This window comes from Callorhinchus milii, unplaced genomic scaffold (genome assembly GCF_018977255.1).
Source record: "Callorhinchus milii isolate IMCB2004 unplaced genomic scaffold, IMCB_Cmil_1.0 Scaffold12, whole genome shotgun sequence".
NCBI classification, from domain to species: domain Eukaryota; kingdom Metazoa; phylum Chordata; class Chondrichthyes; order Chimaeriformes; family Callorhinchidae; genus Callorhinchus; species Callorhinchus milii.
In genome coordinates, this window is record NW_024704753.1 from 5,102,644 (window position 1) to 5,123,603 (window position 20,960).

The following is a 20,960-nucleotide window of genomic DNA, read 5'->3' on the forward strand; positions in this document are numbered from 1 at the left end:
GCGGGGTATACTGGGAGACGGGGCAATGACTCGAGTGGGACGCCGGGAGCCGCTGGGCAGGGCACACTGCGCGGTAGCGCGAGGGGAAGGCTGGGAGGTGGGGCAGAGTGGCACGTGGGGGATGCTGGGAGGTGGGGCAGAGTGGCACGTGGGGGATGCTGGGAGGTGGGGCAGAGGCGGTGGAGAGGGGACGCCGGGAAGTGAGTGGGGGTAAGATTGGGCCATTTACGTCACGGCTGCTACGTGGAGGAGAAGCCGGAGAGAGAGAGAGTGAGAGTGAGTCAGAGAGAGTGAGGAGGTCGGGACTCGGGTCACTCGCTCGGTTACTCGGCACGAGTCGTCCGGGGGGTTCCCTTCCGCTCCTCCTTCCTATTGATCCCACTGAGGCTGAGGGAGCGGAAGGCTGCGGTCCGGCGGGGGTGTGGGGTGGGGGTTGGGAGGCGGGGTCACCGGGGGGAGGGTCAGTCGGTCAGTCGTTCGCCACAACAACAAACAAACAAACGCTTGGCTCAGGCCCGGAGGCCTCTGACAGCCTCGGGATCGGCGCTTGACTGCCCCCCACACACCCCCACACACACACCCCCACACAGGCGACAATGAGTTGGTTCAACGCCTCGCACCTGTCGAGCTTCGCCAAACAGGCGCTGTCACAGGCCCAGAAATCCATCGACCGGGTCCTGGACATCCAGGAGGACGAGGGGGACTCGTGGGCCCACAGCATAACGCCGGGGTATGAGGAAGGTACGTGAGCGGAGTGTCCGCTGACGTTTATCACTGTTTGTCTGAGTCTTTCTTCGGCGTTGTCTGACGGGCGGAGCGGAGGTCAAATTATATTTTGATGATGAGATGATGAGATGATGAGAATAATTTGGTCACTTTGAACCCGCGACTGTTTGTGCGGACGATCGGTGCCGCCCTTTCGCCCACAAAACCTCACAGTCGACTCACTTTGCGGTAAATTCCGGGGACGTCCGGAACAGGTGATCGGCGGCTGTGTCAAATGCAGTGATTATTATTATTATTATTATTATTATTTGTTATCATTTGTATACTGTAATGTGTAGGGTTTTGTGATCGTGGCGAACCCGTAGCGCTGTGGTTGGAGCGCGCGCCTCGCGTGCGTTTGATTCCCGGCAGAGCCAAACGTTGGGCGAGTTTCCGCACTCCACGCGCCGCTGTTTACGCCGCAGTCCGTAAGGAACCGGTTGTTAGTCGATTGGCGAATCACTTGTCCGGCACTAACAATTCCTTTTTTTAAAAAAAAATTGGTCACTTCAATCTACGACTGTTTGTGGGACATTGTTGGGCGCGATTGGCTGCCGCACTTTGCCCACAAAATATACGCTCAATTCACTTTACAGTGTGTTCTGTGAAGCGCTTTGAAAGTCTCGAAGACGCGATAAGGCGCTGTATCAAACCCAAGGATTATTATTATCGACACATAATTTGTACGCAGTTTCCCTGGATTTTCCTCCAGTTTCCCAACATTTGTTATCTATATTATTGCAAGTTCCTTCTCCCGAATTGCCCCCCAACAAAAGAAAACTCTTATTTTGCGCCTGCGTTGTCATTCAAGACTTCAGGAAAACTTTGGCTTGTGAAAGTTCTGTGCAGTTGCATTGCAGGCTCCCACCCCCCGCCCACCCCACACCTTCCACCCCCACTTGAATTTTATTAAAACATAATGACGGGTTTGTGACATTTTCTTAATGTCTTCTTAAACTATGGATTATGACGAGTAAAACAATTTTAGCTTTAGCCCTTCTGAACCACGGCTGCTTATAAGAGACCTTTTTATAAGAGAGCTAATAATTATTATTATTTTCATAATATGCTGATGGCGCATTTGATATAGCACTTTTCCAGTATTCTAGATGTCTCAAAGTGCTTCAGAATATACTGTATTCTGTGAAGTGCATTATTGTATACCGTAAATGAGTTGACTGTATATTTGTGGGTGAAACGTGGCAACCAATTGCGCACAGCAGTGTCTCACAAACAGTCATGGATTGAGTGACCAAATTATTATTATTTATTTATTGCGGGATTATTATCAGGTGTGTGGAGTAAGGAAACTTGGCCAAGGACTTGCCCTACCAGGAATCGAGGCGGGTGCTCTAACCACTGAGCTTTATATAGGATAATTGAGGAGCAATTTGAGTTGATGTGTGCTACAGTGATATATTTGATTTACAGGCTACTTGAGAATTGGTTCAAAGTGACACATGCTGAAAGATCTGTGTGGAAAGATGATCTCTGTATTTTGAAACTTTAATTACATTATGACAGCAAAGAAAATAACAAGTGGATTTGGCAGTCAGTAGTCACAGTGATCAATCAGGACACACATGTATCAGTTTGTTTGTCCATAGTTATAATGATCAGATTCCTCAATCTGCGCCATCAGCTTCATCGTCCGAATCTCATCTGCCATCCATTTCAGCTTCTGATTCCACTATCAATTATTTTGTCCAATCTTAAAAATGATCTCAGTAGTTTACAGTGCAAATCTTGTTAACTCTTACTTTTACATATATTTGAAAAATCCGAACGGTTCAGTCACAATGGCCTGAATGTTAACTGTGTTACTCTGGATTTGAATTAGGGTTAGGACACCCTGGACATTCCCTCTAACTCTGTTTACCTTCAGGTCACTGTCAGCCTCTGACTTGATAGATCTGTCATCGTCTGTGCTGCCATGCATTCAGCCTCTGACTCTGGTTGCAGCTAACAGTCGGTTGTAATGTTCAAGCTTGGATTTGCCTGAATTGATAAGTGCATTAAATAAGCAGTCTGAGAGTGTCATGCCATTTAAGTATGAAAAGGAAAGCTTATTAGCTTTTTAAGTGCAGTGAGTTTTGTAAATGCTGCTGCAACAGATTACAGCAATACAGTTCACTCCTTTAAATTACAGCTTTGCCATTTTCTTCCAAATCAACTTAATTTCATCATTACCTATAGTTATTGTCCAGAGTGTTAGCTTACAAACTTCAGTCCCTTGAAATATACACTAACAGTCCATCTAAACAAATGGAACAATATCCAAATAGAACTGTTCTTGATGTGTGAGCCTGGACAGTGAGAATTCTTTGAAAAATTGTGTCCCATTTTTTAATAAAACGTAATCTAAATCCAGACAAACATGGAAAAGTTTATGGCAGTAATGCATCGAAAGAAATTTGTTTACAAGCAGTATGCAAACTGCTGAATGGTACTGTTTGTATGGCTCCCTGAAACTCACCAGGGTTTGTGGTCTTTGGTGAGAAAAAACCTTATGGTTGGAAAATAAACTCTTTATACTCAGAGGCAGAAAGGCCCATTGTGATTAAACTAACGGAAATGAGGTAGTGGCTGAGTCTACTGGCACTTAATTTACAAAACCCCCAAAAAGTCACATTTAAGATCGTTCAAATATGTCTTAAAGCAGGAGTGTTTTTTTTTAAATGGGCTTGAAAGTTAGTTTTAAAAGCAGTTTAAAAAGCAGCTGACCTCACTTCTTTTCCAATTTTTCCCACAAATTCCATTTATGTGAAATTGTTTTCTCGTTTTATTTGTATAAGTTGTTTTTATAGTGAAATAGAAGAAAGAAAATGAACTGACAAGTATCACATGAGAGGTGTTTTGGGTTTCATTCCAGGATTTGCAGATATTGGGTCTCGTTATGTTTGAGTAATGTTCCACTTAATCCTGATGACTGAAATGTCATCGGTGGAATACAGGGAACATATAAGTCATTGTAAACTTAGTGTTTTGAATGAACATTAATTCCTTATTTGTGATAGTTTATGATGATCCGTGATGTCTAAGAGAGAGCCTTTTGGTAATGAAGTTAATGTTTGATGTTCAGTCATTTGCTTTGAAATTAACATAGAAAACTGAATCGATTTTATTCACTTCATCAACAACTTTAATCATTTTGTGTTTTCAATTGCAACAGCATTACTAGTCAAGAGTTCCTCCATCAGCGGAGGATGGGTTTCCACCCAGTGGGGAACCCCTATAGAGAACAGCCCCAATCCCTGTTCTGAAGATTCACTAAAAGCCATCACCACACCAGTTACACGAACTGTGGTGGATGAATCAGAGAACTTCTTCAGTGCCTTTCTATTATCTGCTGACATCCAAACTCTTCAGAATACTCCAGTGGTCTCTAAACCTCCAGCCAAGTCACAGCTGCCCAAAGAGGTAAAAGGCACATTGACTGCAAAGCCCAGTGAATCCATTGAATTAAGTGTACCAGAAAAGCCATACTCAGAAGATGAGAGCTCAGAGGCACTTGAAATAGATGACATTGAGTTAAAAGAGTCCAATGACCTCATTGTTAGCCAGTTGCCAAGCGTAACCTCAGAAAGCTCAGAATCTTGTACAAGTAAAAAGGAGGTGAGGAACAAGGAGGATGAAAAACTAGGTGAAGCAACAGAAAATGAGTCTGACAGTTTGGCTTCTGGTACATTAGCTGATTCTACGGGAGAAAAAATGACTGATAACACTGAAAAAAATGAACATTCAGAGAGCTTGCCTGACAGCCCATCAAAACCCAGCACCCCTCCTGTAGTTTTGGAGGGAAAAGAGCCCAAATCAGAGGACAGGCAAAGTAACACTCCCTCTCCCCCCATCAGTACATTTTCCTCTGGAACCTCAACAACCAGTGACATTGAGGTGCTGGATCACGAGAGTGTGCTTAGTGAAAGCTCAGCAAGTTCTAGACAGGAGGCTGCGGATTCGAAAGCCAGCCTGCACCTTATGCAGACATCTTTTCAGTTATTATCAACCTCTGCCTGCAATGACTATCAGCGCCTTGACGAGTATCAGAAACTTACTGAAAGCTCCAGCTCTTCGGATGCTTTTGAGAGAATCGATGCCTTCAGCGTGCAGTCTTTGGACAGCCGGAGTGTGAGTGAAATTAATTCGGACGATGACATGCCCGGCCGGGGCTGTAACCTGGCATCAGGGTCTGGAGGACAGTCTGCTTCTAATTCAGAACCAACTGAGCAGCCAGTGGGCGATGTGGAAGAGAGCACAAATGAGATGCTGAAAGAGATCGTATTTGATGAAACAGAAACGGAAATGGAGGAGAGTGGACGAAGCGCAACTCCAGTTAACAGTGAGCAGCCCGAGGTCTTGCTTGTACCTGTTCTAACAGTGAATGAAAACCAAAATACGGAAGCTGAAATAATCGACGAGCCGCCATCAGCAATTGCGGAAGTTGAATGCCAGACAAATGGCCAATTTGAGAAGCTTCAATTGCAAAAGGTAAATCTTTTACACTGAGGCTACATTAATCTATACTAATAAAGACGAAATGTCTGTCTGTACGTCAGTGTATCCGACAATCACGCGATAACCGATTGTTGTAGAGACATGATTTCTGCCTCATCGGAAAGGTCTTGTATCTGGCACTGTCTTGGGCGTATGTTTTGGCGGCGAATCTCCTATCGTTGATGAGCTGTATTAAAAAATGCTTTAATTATCCCCAAAATATGAGGTATGCATTGAATTCTGCATTTACGTAGCAAAAGAGGAACGCACACACCATTCAGAAAGATGCATCTATATTCTGCAACAAATGTAAGGCAGTTCTTTCTGGTTGTCGTTGGAACTCGAGTCCTCCCATGTCAGACAGAGAGAGAGAGAGACTGAGATCGTGAGAGAGAGACTGAGATAGTGAGAGAGAGAGAGAATGACTGACAAACAATATATTATCAAGTGTAGTGATTGTGAGTTTTGTGGGAGAGAGAGAAAGACAGAGAGTGACAGTTTGAGAGAGACAGACAGAGAGTGTGAGAGGGAGAGAAACTAGGAGAGAGAGACTGGGAAAGAGAAAAACAGAGAGACTGAGCTAGAGAGAGGGAGACTGAGACAGACATAGAGAGAGAGACTGTGTCAATCTACATTCCATATTGGATCCTTTGGTTGCAAGCAAAGCTGCAACGGCTATGAAATAAATTATCTTTGAACTCGCATCTTTGGAGTCTAGTGTTTCATCTATGTTTCCATTTAAGATCCAGAATTCCTCCAATTATTCTTTCTCTCTCTTCTCACACAGCTGTTTTAATCTAGACTTGCTCTTCACTCGAACATAGTTCCCCAGTTTCTTTGTAGGTTTCTGCTGACATTTACTTGCAATATAATGAGGTCACCTTGAACAGACCTAGTACTGGCTTAGCAGAGATCAGTTAACCCAATCCAGACTGGAGATCAAACCTGAGACCTTACTGGTCTGTTTGCTTTTATTAACCATTAATCTGGAAATAGTTTATTTGTCAGTACACACAAGTTAACAACCCACATATGCTTGAGTTTAATATTCTGTTATTTTAATAATAACATTTGTGAAAGTTTGTAAGGGGGTGAGACCATATCGATGAACTCCCAGTTACAGTAGAAACTCTGTATTCGGCGTTAGCCGCACTCAGTTGGTAGCACCTCTGTAAGAAGATTGTGAATTTAAGCCCCACATCGGGACTTTGAGTTCATAATCCAACGCTTGTCTACGGTGCCGTGATTTGCTTCACGGTTGTTTGTGCATCATTGCTGTGCATAAATTGGCTGCTACATTTGCCTACAAAATATATAGTCCTTACATTTTACATCAAAGATATGAAGCGCTTTGGGGCATTTTAATGTGAAAAGGCTATGTCAACTACAAAAAATTTTGATTATCATTTAAAGGACTATGTTTAGACCATATTTCTCGAGAAACCAGTTTTTAACTAATTGTTGAATTAGACAGAGATTGAATAGAATCACTTGAGGATTCCCGAGAAGTGGCTTCAAATACTGTCAACAGTGGACGTTGAATTATGAGGAAAAAGTTGCCATAAGTATTATTTCTGCTCTTGTTTTCCTGGTAACCATTAACAGATAATTGATGAACTGACAGAAAAGCTGGAAAAGCGAGAGATTCAACTTTTGGCTGTTAGCAAGGATAAAGCTGGATTGGAGGAGACGATTGATAATCTGAAAGAGTAAGTGATAAAAGTAGCCTTGCACTGTTGAACAAGATAATTGACACTGTCCTACTGAGCAAAATACCTGTTGAAATCTAGAATGACTGTAACCAAACACACAAATGTTCATTTTAGTTTTAACTGTTACATAGTAATTAGAATAATGCCACTTAATGTGTGGAATGACAATCTGCGATGATGTGAAATGATTAAAAGTCTTTACCTCCTATTTTCGGAATGTTATTCACAAATAAAGCGAGATGATTGGATTGAAGGAAGAAACCAACGGCATCTCCCCCATAAAAGAGGAATTCACCAATCGTATTGCAGAATCGGAAAAGAAGGCCCAGGTTGCTTGCAAGGAGAGGGACAATGTTAAAAAGGTAAAACAACAACAGCAACTTGCATTTATATAGTGCCCTTCACGCTTTGTAGAGTCCCAAGGCGCTTGACAGTGCAGGAGTCTGACCCCGAGCCAGAGGGAAGGGGGAGATGACCGTATGCACGATCAAAAAGGAAGGTTTTTAGGTGGGATTGAAAGTGGGGATGGAGGGGGCAAGTCAGAGGGATTGAGGGAGAGAGTTCCAGAGTTTCGGGGTGTAGTGGCTGAAGGCACAGCCACCATGGTAGGGGACGATAGGAGACCGGAGCCAGCCAAGCGGAGGAAGCGGTTGGTGGAGGTGGGGGTAATAAGCAAGTCGGATCGGCTGGGAGGTGCGACTGCATGAAACCAAGCTGTTACTCTCATTAGAAGTGTTAAACATTAAAGATGTAAAATGCGACATTGAAAGATTCTGCAGGAACGCTAGAGAAATACAAGCCTGAACACTTGACAGTAAGAAAGAAAGAAAATTATTGATGTTGCTAACATTCTCATTTTCTCTATTCTTCATTCAGAAATCAGCTATATTTGACCTAATTTTTTTGAAAAAAATTCTATATTTTCCTTGACAATCGGAATTTTAATAACATTTGTGATCTTTGAACGGATTTGAATGTTTGTGTATGTAAAACAGAAAAGAAAAGTCATTTGAAAACTGCTGAATTTTCTGTGTGGAATTTGAAATTTTCTAGGAATTAAAGATTTTGAGGGCAGAGCTGGCTACTCGGCTGAACTCCAATGAAACAGCAGAGCTTATGCGAGAGAAAGATGACCAGATCAATGCATTAATGGAAGAAGGTAGTAAAAATATGCAAATCAATAAGTAATGTGCAGTGTAAAGTTGTATCATGTTTAGGTGCCAATCAAGATACATTTGTTTAGTTTCTCCTGTCCGTTGTCAAACTTCTGAACATTGACAAGAAAATTTCATATAGGAATCCAAAGTCAGGCAATCATGGAGAAACTGAACTGAATGTATCTTTCTAAATGTTCCCTTGGCACATTCCAGTTGAGTTTCAGTCTGATTAGAACTGAGAATAAGAGGTAGAAGCTACCATTGCACTTTGCATGTTGGCGTGACTAAGAGAAAGAATAATCAACTGCGCACAATTAAAATATATTTCACTTTGTCTCGAACATATGTAAGTATTATTGCCACACTAAATTGAAAAGGAGATGTCTTTTGAGCTAAAACAATTGGGGGAGGAATTAGATGCACCTATTTTGGATTCAACAGTAATGTCTGTATTTGATTTTAAGGTTAGGTTATATACTCATTGTTCTTGGCTTGTTTCTTGGATAAATTAACCAGAATAAGAGTTGTGCCTAGTGATTATACAAAAATTTATGTAATGATATGGCAATTAGTTCAAATGCTGGACTGGATTGCCATAATATGTGGTATTTGTTCTTGGATTGAAATTGGTGCTGTCCAAAACAGGAGGACTTGAAACTTGGGATTTTTACGAAAAGTCTTTTGGTACAGATAACATTAGCACAGGGATTTCATTTATTTCATTCCAATGTCTATTATTGTTTAAAGAAATCTTACGGTAACTACTAGGGAAGCCTGAAGTAGACACTCAAACATTTGTTTTAAAATTTCATTTTAATAATTTCAGGCGAGAAACTTTCGAAACAGCAGCTGCAGAATTCAAACAATATAAAGAAAATGAGGGCTAAGGAGAAAGACAACGAGAGTCTGATCACAAAACAAAGTAAAAAGATCAAGGAGCTGGAGGAAGAAGTTCAGCATTTGCAACAGGTCAGAAATGAGGGATTTATTGCCTGAAGTTCCTCCACTAAAGTAGAAGATAGCCAACTCATAAGGTTAATATTTCTGAAGAGCATTGGGGCTTGACATCAACAGGCTAGAGTAAACCTTTTCTAATCTTGAGTAACATCTGTTTTAGTTTTACACTGTTTGTATTGGTGATTGGTTTGTTGCAGTAGCAAAAGATTTAAATGTTGTGCATCTCTTGTGAGTAAAGGAACGCTGATTAAAGTTGCACTTCAAAGGGTTAACCAATTTTTTTGCTATTTTTAATGCATCTGCCTTTTATATGTCCACTGACAGTGGCATTAAACTACAAGAACTCTTTGGGATTTTCCCGCAGGTGCTTGACGGGAAAGAGGATATAGAGAAACAGCATCGGGAGAACATCAAGAAGCTGAATGCGGTGGTTGAAAGACAGGAGAAAGAGAATAGCAACTTAGAAATAAACTTTGATGAACTAAAGGAAAAGAATCGCAGCCTTCAGTCTGCACTTGACAGTTCCTACAAGTAAGTTATTTATTCTGTATATCTGAAATACACCCAATGAAAGGATTTATCTGTGTTGAATCCATCTAGCAGAGAGGAAATTGCAGCACAAAGAAATAGTGACGGGTGGGGAGAGATAGAAAAACATAATGTTTTATACTGCAATAGTTTGCACAGTGTTCAATAAAGAGATTGAACAAAGAGATTGTATGCATTACATTCACTGCATTGCTCTGTGCTGGTTAGCTTCTACGTTCAACTACAAAATGCACAGTTCTATGCTTTACGTTAAAAGTCCTATAAAGCACTTTGAGATGTCCTTCCGACGTTAAAGGCAGGCACTACGTGAAGTGCAAGAGTTATTTTGAAGTTGGTTTAAAAAAAAGGTTGGATTGTAACGTTGTCTGATTGTTCCAGAGAGCTAGCTGAGCTGCACAGGGCTAATGCAGCTAAAGACAGTGAAGCCCAGGAGGCAGCTTTAAGTCATGAGATGAAAACCAAGGAAGCACTTTCTCTGGGATTGGAGCGAGCCCAGGAGGAGGCTAGGCAGCAACAAGAAGCACTTGCAGTTCAGGTGAGAATAAGCTTGGTGTTTTGAGTTTCGCCCACAAAATGTACAGTCAATTCATTTTATAGTATATTCTGTGAAGTGCTTTGAGAAGTCTCGAAAAAGTGATAAGGTGCTATATCAAATGCAAGAATTATTATTTCTATATTACAGTGCTTGTATATTAATGTGAAAAAGATATAATTACTTTCTAATGTGGACAAAATTTTGAATAATGTACAATGGAATACATATAACAACAACAACAAGATTCCATTTATAGAGCGCCTTTCACATCGGGAGGACGTCCCAAAGCACTGGACAGTTGGGTCAGGACTCGAGCAGGGGGGAAATGGTCAGGGTGAGGGGAGGGAAGGGAGGGAGCGAGGAGGGGGGAAATGGTCAGGGTGAGGGGAGGGAAGGAAGGGGGCGAGGAGGGGGGAAATGGTCAGAGTGAGGGGAGGGAAGGGAGGGGGCGAGGAGGGGGTAGAGAGTTGAGAGGGGAGCTGGAAGCATGGTCAAAGAGAAAGGTCTTGAGACCGGCCTTGAAGGAGGAAAGGGAGGAAGCAAGGCGAAGGCAGTGGGGGATAGAGTTAATGACTGACTATTTAGTAAACTCCATTTGCATTTGTTTTATTATGATCAATAACAAAATAAATTGGTGCTTTGAGCTCTGCTTAATTGCAGTGAGCTGCATTAGTGGAGGTGCAGATGAAATTTTAAACCAAGGTCTGCCTGATCGGGTGGATGTTTTCTTTCTAAAAGACCTGTAATAGTCTCTATGCATTTAATATTAGTTGTTAAACTTCAGGCTGATTATTTTGAAGAAATAAGACTATTTTTATAAGTGAGCTTTGACACATTTTCCGATGACACTTTTAGATTGGAAAAAAATAAGTGGACTGATCAAATAATATGTGTCCTGTTTTACATTTTTATATGGGGCTGTAAACTTCTTTGTGACACAGGTGGCAGATCTTAGATTGGCTCTTCAACGGGCTGAACAACAGCAAGGAAGGAAAGAGGATTATTTACGTCAGGAAATTGGTGAATTACAGCAGGTACTTGCATGTTTTAGATATGGATGAGATTAATTTTCTCACGTTCCATTTGCTTGTACGTACAATTGAGCAATCCCAGGAAAAAAAAGTCTGGAGGAGAATTCTGGTATATTCATATTTTAAAGAATAGTTTTCTCTTAAGATGTGGCACATCTGTTACATTAATGGTACATCTATTCTTCAGTAAACCTGGTTAAATATAGAGTATCTAATTGCCAGTTTTGTGCTGTTCACAAATGAACAGAAGAACTTCACTGTTTTCTGAGTTATACCTGGCTTGGAAATGTGCTTACCGAGTGTGAAACAAAGGATTTGTCCAGTGGATTTGTAAATTAGCTTTGGTTCTATAATATTTTGTTTCCCCAAAGAGCTTTTATATAAACTAAACCACAGGTACAATATGCTTATCGTAATTGCAGTGATACAAGTAACATTAAAAAAATGGCTTGAGCTGCCGAGTATGTATTTTTAAGTATTATATCTTTGTTTAATATTTTCTCACATGACACTAGGTCTTGGCTGATATGACAAAAGACACACTATTAAACATTTTTTAAATTAAAATTTAACACAGAGGCTTCAGGAAGCAGATAATCGGAACCAGGAGCTGAGCCAAAGCGTCACCTCTGCAAGCAAGCCTCTGCTCCGGCAGATAGAAAATCTTCAAGCCACCTTTGTGGCACAGTCATTGTCCTGGGAAAAACTAGAAAAGAATCTGTCTGACAGACTAGGTGAGAATTACTTGGGAACATGTAAAGAGACAGTACTTGCTTAAAAACCATAGCTTTGGTTGTACAAAATGTATGATTTCTCGTAAATTGGTACGGCAAGGGCTAAATTCATCGCCAAAAGTAGTTTTGCGGTTAGAAAATTTAATAGTATATGTACTGAAATGTCTAGATTTGTTCAATATACTTAATATTCAAAATGTGATAATGAAACCTAAGAAATCTTCACACCATGCAGAAACATTGTTCCTAACTTTTTTTTAATACCTCCACTTTAGCGGACAGTCAAACCCAGCTGGCTTCTGCTATGGAGAAAGAGCGATCGGTCACAGAAGAGCTGCTTCTTATCAGAACTCAAATCTCCTCCTTGGAGTCACAGAACAGCTTAATACGCCAGGATAAGAGCAGGTTGCAGGCTCACTTGGAGGCAGAGAGAGTCCGTCTTGAAAAAACTGAAGATGAAAGCAACAGGTAATTCATAGCAGAAACTTGTGATTGTGATTTACGTTGAATAAAACTCAGCAATGGCAACAGCTTGCCATTGCTCATTTCATTGCAAAGTTGTCAGAAAATAAAAGCCATAGGTCCCAATTTAAGAAAATCACCTTGTGTGAAATCACCCATGCATCTCATTACTCTGAAACCTTTGTGAACGTACTGAAGCAATAGGAATGATCTGTGCCCGAGTCTTTAGCCTTCAAGAGGTTTAAAACCTCAATAATGATATGTTGCTGGAAGTAAGAATATAGATAAACTGAACAGTATCATCATAAGGTCTTTAGTGCGCATCCCCACTTGCCTGGTTAATGACTGTATATGATTGTAAAAAGCAAATTACCATTAAAATAGCCCTAAGCTCCTGTAGCACTTGTATTACTATTGGAGTAATATCAAACGGCTTATGGATCAGATCAGATCTATTCAATCAGCAGATCCAGTTGTGACCCCAAAATCAAATGCTCTCCAAAAATTAACAACAACAACCAAATTACATTTGTTTTGCGCCTTTCACGTTGGGAGGATGTCTCAAGGCGCTCGACAATCAGTGCTTCGGACCCAAGCTGGGGGTCGGGATCGGGGAGGGTGGAGGACAGGGAGGGAAGGATGGTGACCAAAGGAATGTCGAAGAGGAGGGTCTTGAGACGGGTCTTGAAGGAGGCAAGGAAGGGGGTGAGGTGGCGGGACTGCGGAATGGAGTTCCAAAGGGTGGGGGCAGAGTGGAAGAAGGCTGCCCGCCAATGGTGGGGTGGGTGAGGCAGAGGACGTGAAGCAGACTGGAGGGAGCAGGCATGTTGGTAGGGGTTTAGGAGGTTGCAGAGGTAGGGGGAAGCAAGACCGTAGGGGGCTTTGAAGTTGAGTACCAGGATGTTGAACTGTATCCTCTGTGTGATGGGAAGCCAGTGGATTCGGGGCGAGGATGGGGATGACAGGGTCACAGCCTGGTGCGAGAGAGGACATGGGCTGCAGAATTCTGGATGATCTGCAGCCTATGGAGGGAGAGGCCAACAAACAGGGAGTTTGCGTAGTTGAACCTGGATGTTATGAATGCTAGTATGAGGGTCTTGGTGGCCTGCGGTGTGGGACAGTGGCGGAGCTGGGCGATGTTGCGGTGGTGGAGGAAGGCAGAGCGGGACATGGCGCAGATATGGGGTAGAAAGGATAGTTGAGGGTCAGACAAGACGCCAAGGTTCCAGACTGGCTTAGCAAGGTGATGCTGTCAGTGCCTGAGGTGTGGAGGCGCTAATGGGAGCCAATCAGGAGGTGTACCTTAATTAGATTCTAGCTTTAACATGGATTCCATTCTGAGGGCTGTAGCTGAGGGCCATGAATTTTCTATAAATGAACCAAGTGATTAACTTGTGAGTCAGGGTTTTTGTTTTCCTACAGTAGGGTCAAGTGAGATGTGTGGACGTGTGTAGAAACAGTAATTGGATTGGCATTATCAAAGGGATTTTTGGGGGACAGAATGTACTGTGTTCTACTTATACTTACCAGTTGCAAATTATGTTGATTATATAAAAAGTATACCCTAAAATAGATTTATGCCAGCCTAGAGACATTTTGGTCAATATATACCTTTGTTTGTAGAAACACAGTAATACACTACTGCCCTCTTTAGGATAATGTTCATGGTACCTGGTATAGCACCCCCTTTGGATATTCGTGATAATTCATCTTGTCTTTCTTGATTACTTCCACTAAATACTGTATAATCGTCTTTATGTCTGTAGGATTAGTTTGACCCAAAGATACTTACTTGCTTTCTGAGAAGAATAGACACTGATCACACAGAGTGGCATAAAGCTGGAAGCTTGGCTATAATGTGTATGTGTGTGTTTGTTTTGTAGTCTTCATCCTTTACTCTGGCAACGCCTATTTACAACCTAAAATCAGATGAAAAATGTGTTCAAAACTATTTTTCTGTTGCGAATATCATTACGTTTGCTATTTAGTTAAGTACAATAAGTGACTGCAAATCATGAAAAATTAAGAATTGAGAATCTCAAGCAAATATAAAGGCAAAGTCCAAACAAAAAACACTTTATCTTGCAATTATTCACATCCTGCAGTAGAAGAAAAATATTCTAAAAGTTATGTTTGTTTATTTTAGGCACTATGTAGAGTTTGAAAATCTCAAAGCTGAATACACTAAGGCACTTGAAGACGCAAAGAGAGAAAAGGTAAGAAACGAAAAAGTGTTCGCCTACGAAATGCAGTCATTGCACTTTACAATAAGATTCTTGTAAAATCTATGAGGAGGCCTCTTAACGTGAATGGTGTTAAATCAAATGCAAGCTGGAGCAGAATCTTACAGTGAATCTTTGTATTGACATTCTCTTCTATTTCCTGAATTAGACACTGTTGACAAATCAGTTGGAAATGGAGAAGTTGAAAGCTGAACATGAAAGAAAAAAAGCAACTCTTGCACAAGAGACATTAAAAGAGAAGGTATTCAGCAAAATTTAATTAATTGATTAGAATCAGTTTAATTAAAGAAATAAACCCAAAATGCATTAGGAGCATCTAAAATGTACTTATTTTGTGTTTGCTAAAACCTTTATATCCTCTTGGCATTGTTTCATTATTTGTATGTTGTTCGTTCTAAAGGAGCGGAAATTGTTCAGCAACCAGGTGATGGAACCAGCATTAAACACTCCAACGCTCTCTCGATCCAGCTCTGTCAGTGGGGCTGAGATGGCTTCCTTGCAGGCTTCCATTCATTCGCAGGTAGGACTAGCCAATGCTAGAATCCTATTTCAAAAGGAATACTTTGTTGTCCTGCAGTTTAGAATTCAAATTCAAGATCCTCATCCTCACCTACAAGGCCATTCACGGCCTTGCTCCCTCCTACCTCTCCGACCTACTATCCCCTACCTACCTGCCCGTACCCTCTGTTCCTCCGGCTCCGGTCTGCTCCACATCCCCCGCCCTACCATCGGTGGCCGGACCTTCAGCCTCTCAGCCCTGAGGCTCTGGAACTCCATCACCCAGTGCCTTCGCCGCTTCCTCCCTTTCCTCCTTCAAGGCCGGTCTCAAGACCTTTCTCTTTGACCATGCCTTCAGCTCCCCTCTCGACTCTCTACCCCCTCCTCGCTCCCTCCCTTCCCTCCCCTCACCCTGACCATTTCCCCCTTGCTCGGGTCCTGACCCAACTGTCCAGCGCCTTGGGACGTCCTCCCGACGTGAAAGGCGCTCTATAAATGCAATCTTGTTGTTGTAGTAGAAGTCCCTGAAAGGGCCATCTACTAAGTTGTGTAATTGTGTCAATTGATGTTTGGATTAAATAATTTAGTTTGAAGAGAAATATAGAAGGAAAGTGACTGATATATCATTGATTTGTGTATCTTTAAACTTTTTAAAAGATTTATTTATTTAGAATTCATTAAGAAATATGTTTGGCACAATTGAAAAGGTTTTTCATATTAGATTATTAAACTATTGAATAAATAGTGACTGAACACGAGCATTGCACAAATCTAGAATGACCATTAAAAATGGGTAAATAAATCAATCCAGAAAGTGTGAGTAAAGAATGGTAAATTACATTTTATTTCTACAGGAGGATTTGTTTGAGCATTCGTTTGGATCGATGACCACTTCAGCTAATGGGACCAACCTGTATGAGGCACTGAGAATGGGGGCAGGATCCAGTGTCTTTGAGAATCTGCAGTCACAACTGAAGCAAAGGGAAGGAGAAATTGCACAGTTGCAGGTGGAGATCTGAGAATTGAATTTGGGAATATATAGTATGTGACACCCTCTCCACAGAGTTAGCTTTTGGAATGGTACACTTCCAAAAAGTGATTAATAATAATAATACTATTACCATCTTTGGTACATTCTTAATGCTAGTTCTTTCTTTTGCCAGTTCTCTTGCCCTTTATCCTGTAAGTGGAGTCCTGTAGCTCAGTGGTTAGAGCACTCGCTTTGTAAGTGAGAGACCTGAGTTCAATTCCAGGCAGAGGGCGAAACCTTGGGCAAGTTTCCTTACTCCACACAGAGCCTAATAATAATCCCTCCAAAACTAAAAACAATAATATATTGGTCATTTTCAATCTACAACTGTTTGTGGGACATTGCTGTGCGCAATTGGCTGCCGTGTTGGCCCACAAATATACAGTGAATTCACTTTACAGTGTGTTCTGTGAAGCGCTTTGGGACGTCCTCCCGACATGAAAAGCGCTATATCAAATGCAAGGATTATTATTATTATCCTCTCCTAAAAGTACCAACTCCTGCCCTTGGTTACCTTGATCACTCAGGTGTTTTTCATGTGAGTTGAACCTGACCCAGCATTCACACTTCCAGCAGGCCATCATTGAACAGTGATTTAGCGCAGAAGCTGTTTTTTTTTTACCCTCCCTAAGTCCAAGGATGCTGAAGTTCAATTGTAGAACTCCCACTGTCACCCTAGCTGAGATCAGCAAACTCAACCTGGACCTGGAATTGAACCTGAGACAAATGACTTGGTGATTTACTTGCTATAAGATCGTCATGGTTGAGACTCTAGTTGATAATGTACATTTATTGGAAAACAACAACAAGAAAATTACATTTCTATAGCGCCTTTCACGTCGGGAGGACGTCCCAAGGCGCTGGACAAACAGGGTTACAGACCCGAGCTGAGGGTCAGGTTGGGAGAGGGTGGAGGGCAGGGTAAGAAGCAGGGAGGTCGAAAGCACAGTCAAAGAGGAGGGTCTTGAGGTGGGTCTTGAAGGCGGCAAGGGAGAGGACGTGGCGGAGGGACTGCGGGATGGAGTTCCAGAAGGTGGGGGCAGAGTGGCGTAAGGCTCACCCGCCAATAGTGGGGTGAGCAAGGCGGGGGATGTGAAGCAGGCCGGAGCCTGCTGAGAGGAGGGAGGGAACAACAACAACAACATTTATAGAGCGCCTTTCACATCGGGAGGACGTCCCAAAGCGCTGGACAGTCGGTGGTCGGGACCCGAGCATGTGTGAGGGGTGGGGTAGGGGTGAGGGAAGGCAGAGAGGTGGAAGGGCGACCGAAGGCACAATCGAAAAGAAGGGTCTTGAGACCGGCCTTGAAGAAGGCAAGGGAGAAAGCGAGGCGAAGAGACCGTGGGATGGAGTTCCAGAGTTTGGGGTCAGAGAGGCTGAAAGTCCGGCCACCGATGCTTTGGTGGGTTGGGCAGGAGACATGGAGCAGACCGGAACATGCTGAGCGTGCAGGTTGATAGGGAACAGGGTGATAGAGGGTTAGGAGACGGAGAGGTAGGTGGGAGCAAGACCAATAAAATTAAATAAAAACTTTATTTTCGCCATGTCCACTAGCCCTTATTGGTTGTGAAAAAAAATCAAATTTTTATTTGTTTAATTGAGGCAAGCTCTGAGCTATAATTTGCTTTTTGATTGGGCCCCACATTATTCTTCCAAAGACTGATGTGTTAAGTTCTAATTCTGCAGATTCTAAAAGGCAAATGATAATGTAAGATAAAACTGATGGCATATGAACACCAGCTTTCTTTAATCCTCTTTTATAGCTTGAAATCTCTAGCCTAGAAAAGACCCGAGCTATCATGGCTGAGGAACTCGTCAAGTTAACAACACAGAATGATGAACTACAGGAGAAAGTAAATGAAATCCCTATACTACGTGAACAGCTTAAGGTACGTACGATTTATGCGATTCTCTTAAAATGGTAATATTTTAATATTTAAAAAAAAAGGGATTTGGTAAAAATTTGCTACTTTATGACCAAGCTGATGTGTTTCATTCATCAGGATATCGATCAGCGATACAACACAATCCTGCAGATGTATGGTGAGAAAGCTGAGGAAGCCGAGGAACTCCGACTGGACCTCGAAGATGTTAAAAACATGTACAAGGCTCAAATCGACGAACTGTTAAAGCAACGACCACACTGAATTTAAAACGCCTTGACTTTTTCTTCAAGGCTCCCGTTGTTAATGTGAAATCCCAAACTGCTGACAAATACTGTATATATGCCCTGTCCTCTTTAATCATATACGGGGGTGTTCCCTGTTATCACGTCCCAACAATATAATGCTGCCTCGCTCGTATGGCGGGTAGGTCATGTGATGGAGGCTGACATTTTGTGGTGTCAAAGTAGGAAAAACGTGTTATTGCAAGGATTTGGTTGGTTAACTAAGGTTAGTTGCGCATGGCAAGAGCAGTGCATTTCGCCGTGTGAGAGCTGCCGGCCGGCTTTGTGCACCCATGCGCAGCTCACACAGGTGATTTGGCTGGTGACGTTGATAATCCATCTGCGACTATTTAGCTTATGACGTGGGTTGGAATCCCCGAGATCCCAACAGCCTGGTGACAGCGGGGTTCCCCTGTGTTGTTGCCTTAAAGGAAAAACTGTACAGTGTGACATTAATCTTCCTGCGTAGGAGAAGATGCTAAAGGTGTAAATGGTAAAAGTACATATTCTTGGTAAAGTGGCCTGTACAATTCATGTGCAATATTATAAGTATATCTAATTTACATCTCTCTTAAGGATGCAAAGTTAGCTTTGGGAACATGCAATTTCTTGGCAAAATGATATGTATTTCTGAATACAAGACAGACCAGTTTTGTTTCAGTTACCTGAGGTGTAAGCTTTTAAATTATACAAAGTATAGTTCCAGCAGATTAAATATTCAGAAATTGTGTGGTTTTTCTGATAAATGCTTCACACTAGCAAGGCAGAATGAAATTTAAACCTAAGAGGTTATATTATTTTATTCAATGTTCTTATAGTCACAAAAATTTAAAATACAAAAATTGCAGAATTATTCAATATGAGCAGTTTAAAATAAATGAAATAAAAGTGCTGTATATAAAAATGCAACAATTGCTGCTGATTATTGTCTAAAGCAAAAACCTGCATATTGACCTACCTTTTCTAATAAGTTTAGTTGCAATCATTTAAATATATAGTTTCAAAGGGTTTAATGGTAGAATCTACTATTTTGAACGAGCACATTGTACATTTAATAACTCTTTCCTGGTGCTATATTCTGTCTGTTTAATTTAAAAGTGCTTTATTTAAACTAACTTTCTATAACTTCAGTTCATGTTCTGTGCTATTGTTCTAACTAAATTTAAAATATAAATAGTTTGTGTACATTGATGGAATCTGGGATATAATAAAGCCTCTTAACTGATCTATCTTTTCCTGTGGTATAGTATCTGCATTTAGCATATTATTTGACATTTTTGGCTTAATGTAATGTCTGAATATCTGAAAATTCAAGCAGAGTCGAAATACTTTCTTCAGGCTGGAACCTGAGGAGAATAAATGTTGTTCTTCAGTGAGACCAGATAATTTCCTCCTCCCGCTAATTTTTCTGTCATTTCTTTCTATGGGGTAGAGTTCCACAGGTATGGGTGTCTTTATAGGAGTTTACCAAAGAGGCCATTATTCCTGTGTGAACATTGGAATGGTATTTGACAATATGATGGCATCATAGCAGAGCCCAATTCTACCTGTATCTACATGTATACACACACATTGTATGGGGCTCTGGAGAGTGATGAGAAACGGAAACCCTAACTAACTTTTAGCCCTTGCTTAACTGGAGCCCATTGTAATTACACTTCAATTGCTGCACCAACTGAGATCAATTCCCTCAGTGACGACCAGTAATTAAAGCAGCTTTAGAAGTATAATTTCATTTTACATCTTTGATGTTATTTATATTTTATAATAATAATAATCCTTGCATTTGATATAGCGCTTTTCACGTCTTCTCGACGTCTCAAAGCGCTTCACAGAATACTGTAAAGTGAATTGATTATATTTGTGGGTGAAATGCAGCAGCCAATTGCGCACAGCAGTGTCCCACAAACAGTCGTGGATTGAAAATAACCAATTCATTATTGTTTTTGTTTTTTGGAGGGATTATTAGGTGTGTGGAATAAGAAAACTTGCCCAAGGTTTCGCCCTGTCTGGAATTGAACCCAGGTGTCTCACTTGCGAAGCGAGTGCTCTAACCACTGAGCTACAGGACTCCACAATTGGAACCTTTTAATAAGAGCAAACTGGAACTCTTGTCAACAAATGCAACACGCTCCACAATGTTAAACCACTTCTGGTTTAATTTTACATTACTAAACATGGAGGCAAATTTGTGCAACTTACTAAACAGTGCATTCTGTGAAGCGCTTTGAGACGTCTCAAAGACATGGTAAGGCGCTAAATCAAATGCAAGGATATTATTAAATAACCAAGTTGGCAATTTATATAGTTTGTTATGAGTGCTCTGATTATGCACAAAATGTGGCAATGTGATATTTTCAGCCCAATTGTATATTTAACTTGGAGACTTGTATAGTTTGTGCTTGTAATGTTAAATTATGACTATTACGTTGAGTATGTGCTGCTACCACAAATATTATGAATAACGTGGTTCTGATTACTTGCTGAAAACCAGTTTCTGGGGGACTAAAGACAGCATTTTTGCAGCAAAACCATCCAAACAAATTTTTTTTAAAAAAAAGGTGTTGACAGAAATGTTCAATGATGCCGTGTATTTATTTCATTCGTGTAGCTTATGATTCTGGGC

The 20,960-nt window shown here is 41.4% G+C and overlaps 1 protein-coding gene across 1 annotated transcript; it reads left to right on the forward strand.

Annotated features, from left to right (window-relative positions):
- Positions 1–448: 448 nt before the first annotated feature.
- Positions 449–19,560, forward strand: tmf1 (TATA element modulatory factor 1). Its single transcript, XM_007895203.2, has 17 exons — positions 449–741; positions 3,938–5,253; positions 6,865–6,968; positions 7,207–7,333; positions 8,025–8,130; positions 8,955–9,097; positions 9,450–9,616; positions 10,013–10,169; positions 11,111–11,203; positions 11,778–11,934; positions 12,210–12,402; positions 14,543–14,612; positions 14,788–14,880; positions 15,040–15,159; positions 15,992–16,144; positions 17,931–18,056; positions 18,171–19,560. The coding sequence occupies exons 1-17, from the start codon at positions 597–599 to the stop codon at positions 18,312–18,314; spliced, it is 3,414 nt and encodes a 1,137-aa protein (XP_007893394.2). The 5' UTR covers positions 449–596; the 3' UTR covers positions 18,315–19,560.
- The last annotated feature ends 1,400 nt before the right edge of the window (positions 19,561–20,960 follow it).

Bases quoted from the DNA above. Each gene is read 5' to 3' on its own strand.
- tmf1 (XM_007895203.2), top strand. From the start codon at position 597: ATGAGTTGGTTCAACGCCTCGCACCTGTCGAGCTTCGCCAAACAGGCG. The intron at 14,881-15,039 runs GTATTCAGCAAA...TTCGTTCTAAAG, and splicing joins AAGAGACATTAAAAGAGAAG to GAGCGGAAATTGTTCAGCAA. The intron at 18,057-18,170 runs GTACGTACGATT...TTCATTCATCAG, and splicing joins TACTACGTGAACAGCTTAAG to GATATCGATCAGCGATACAA.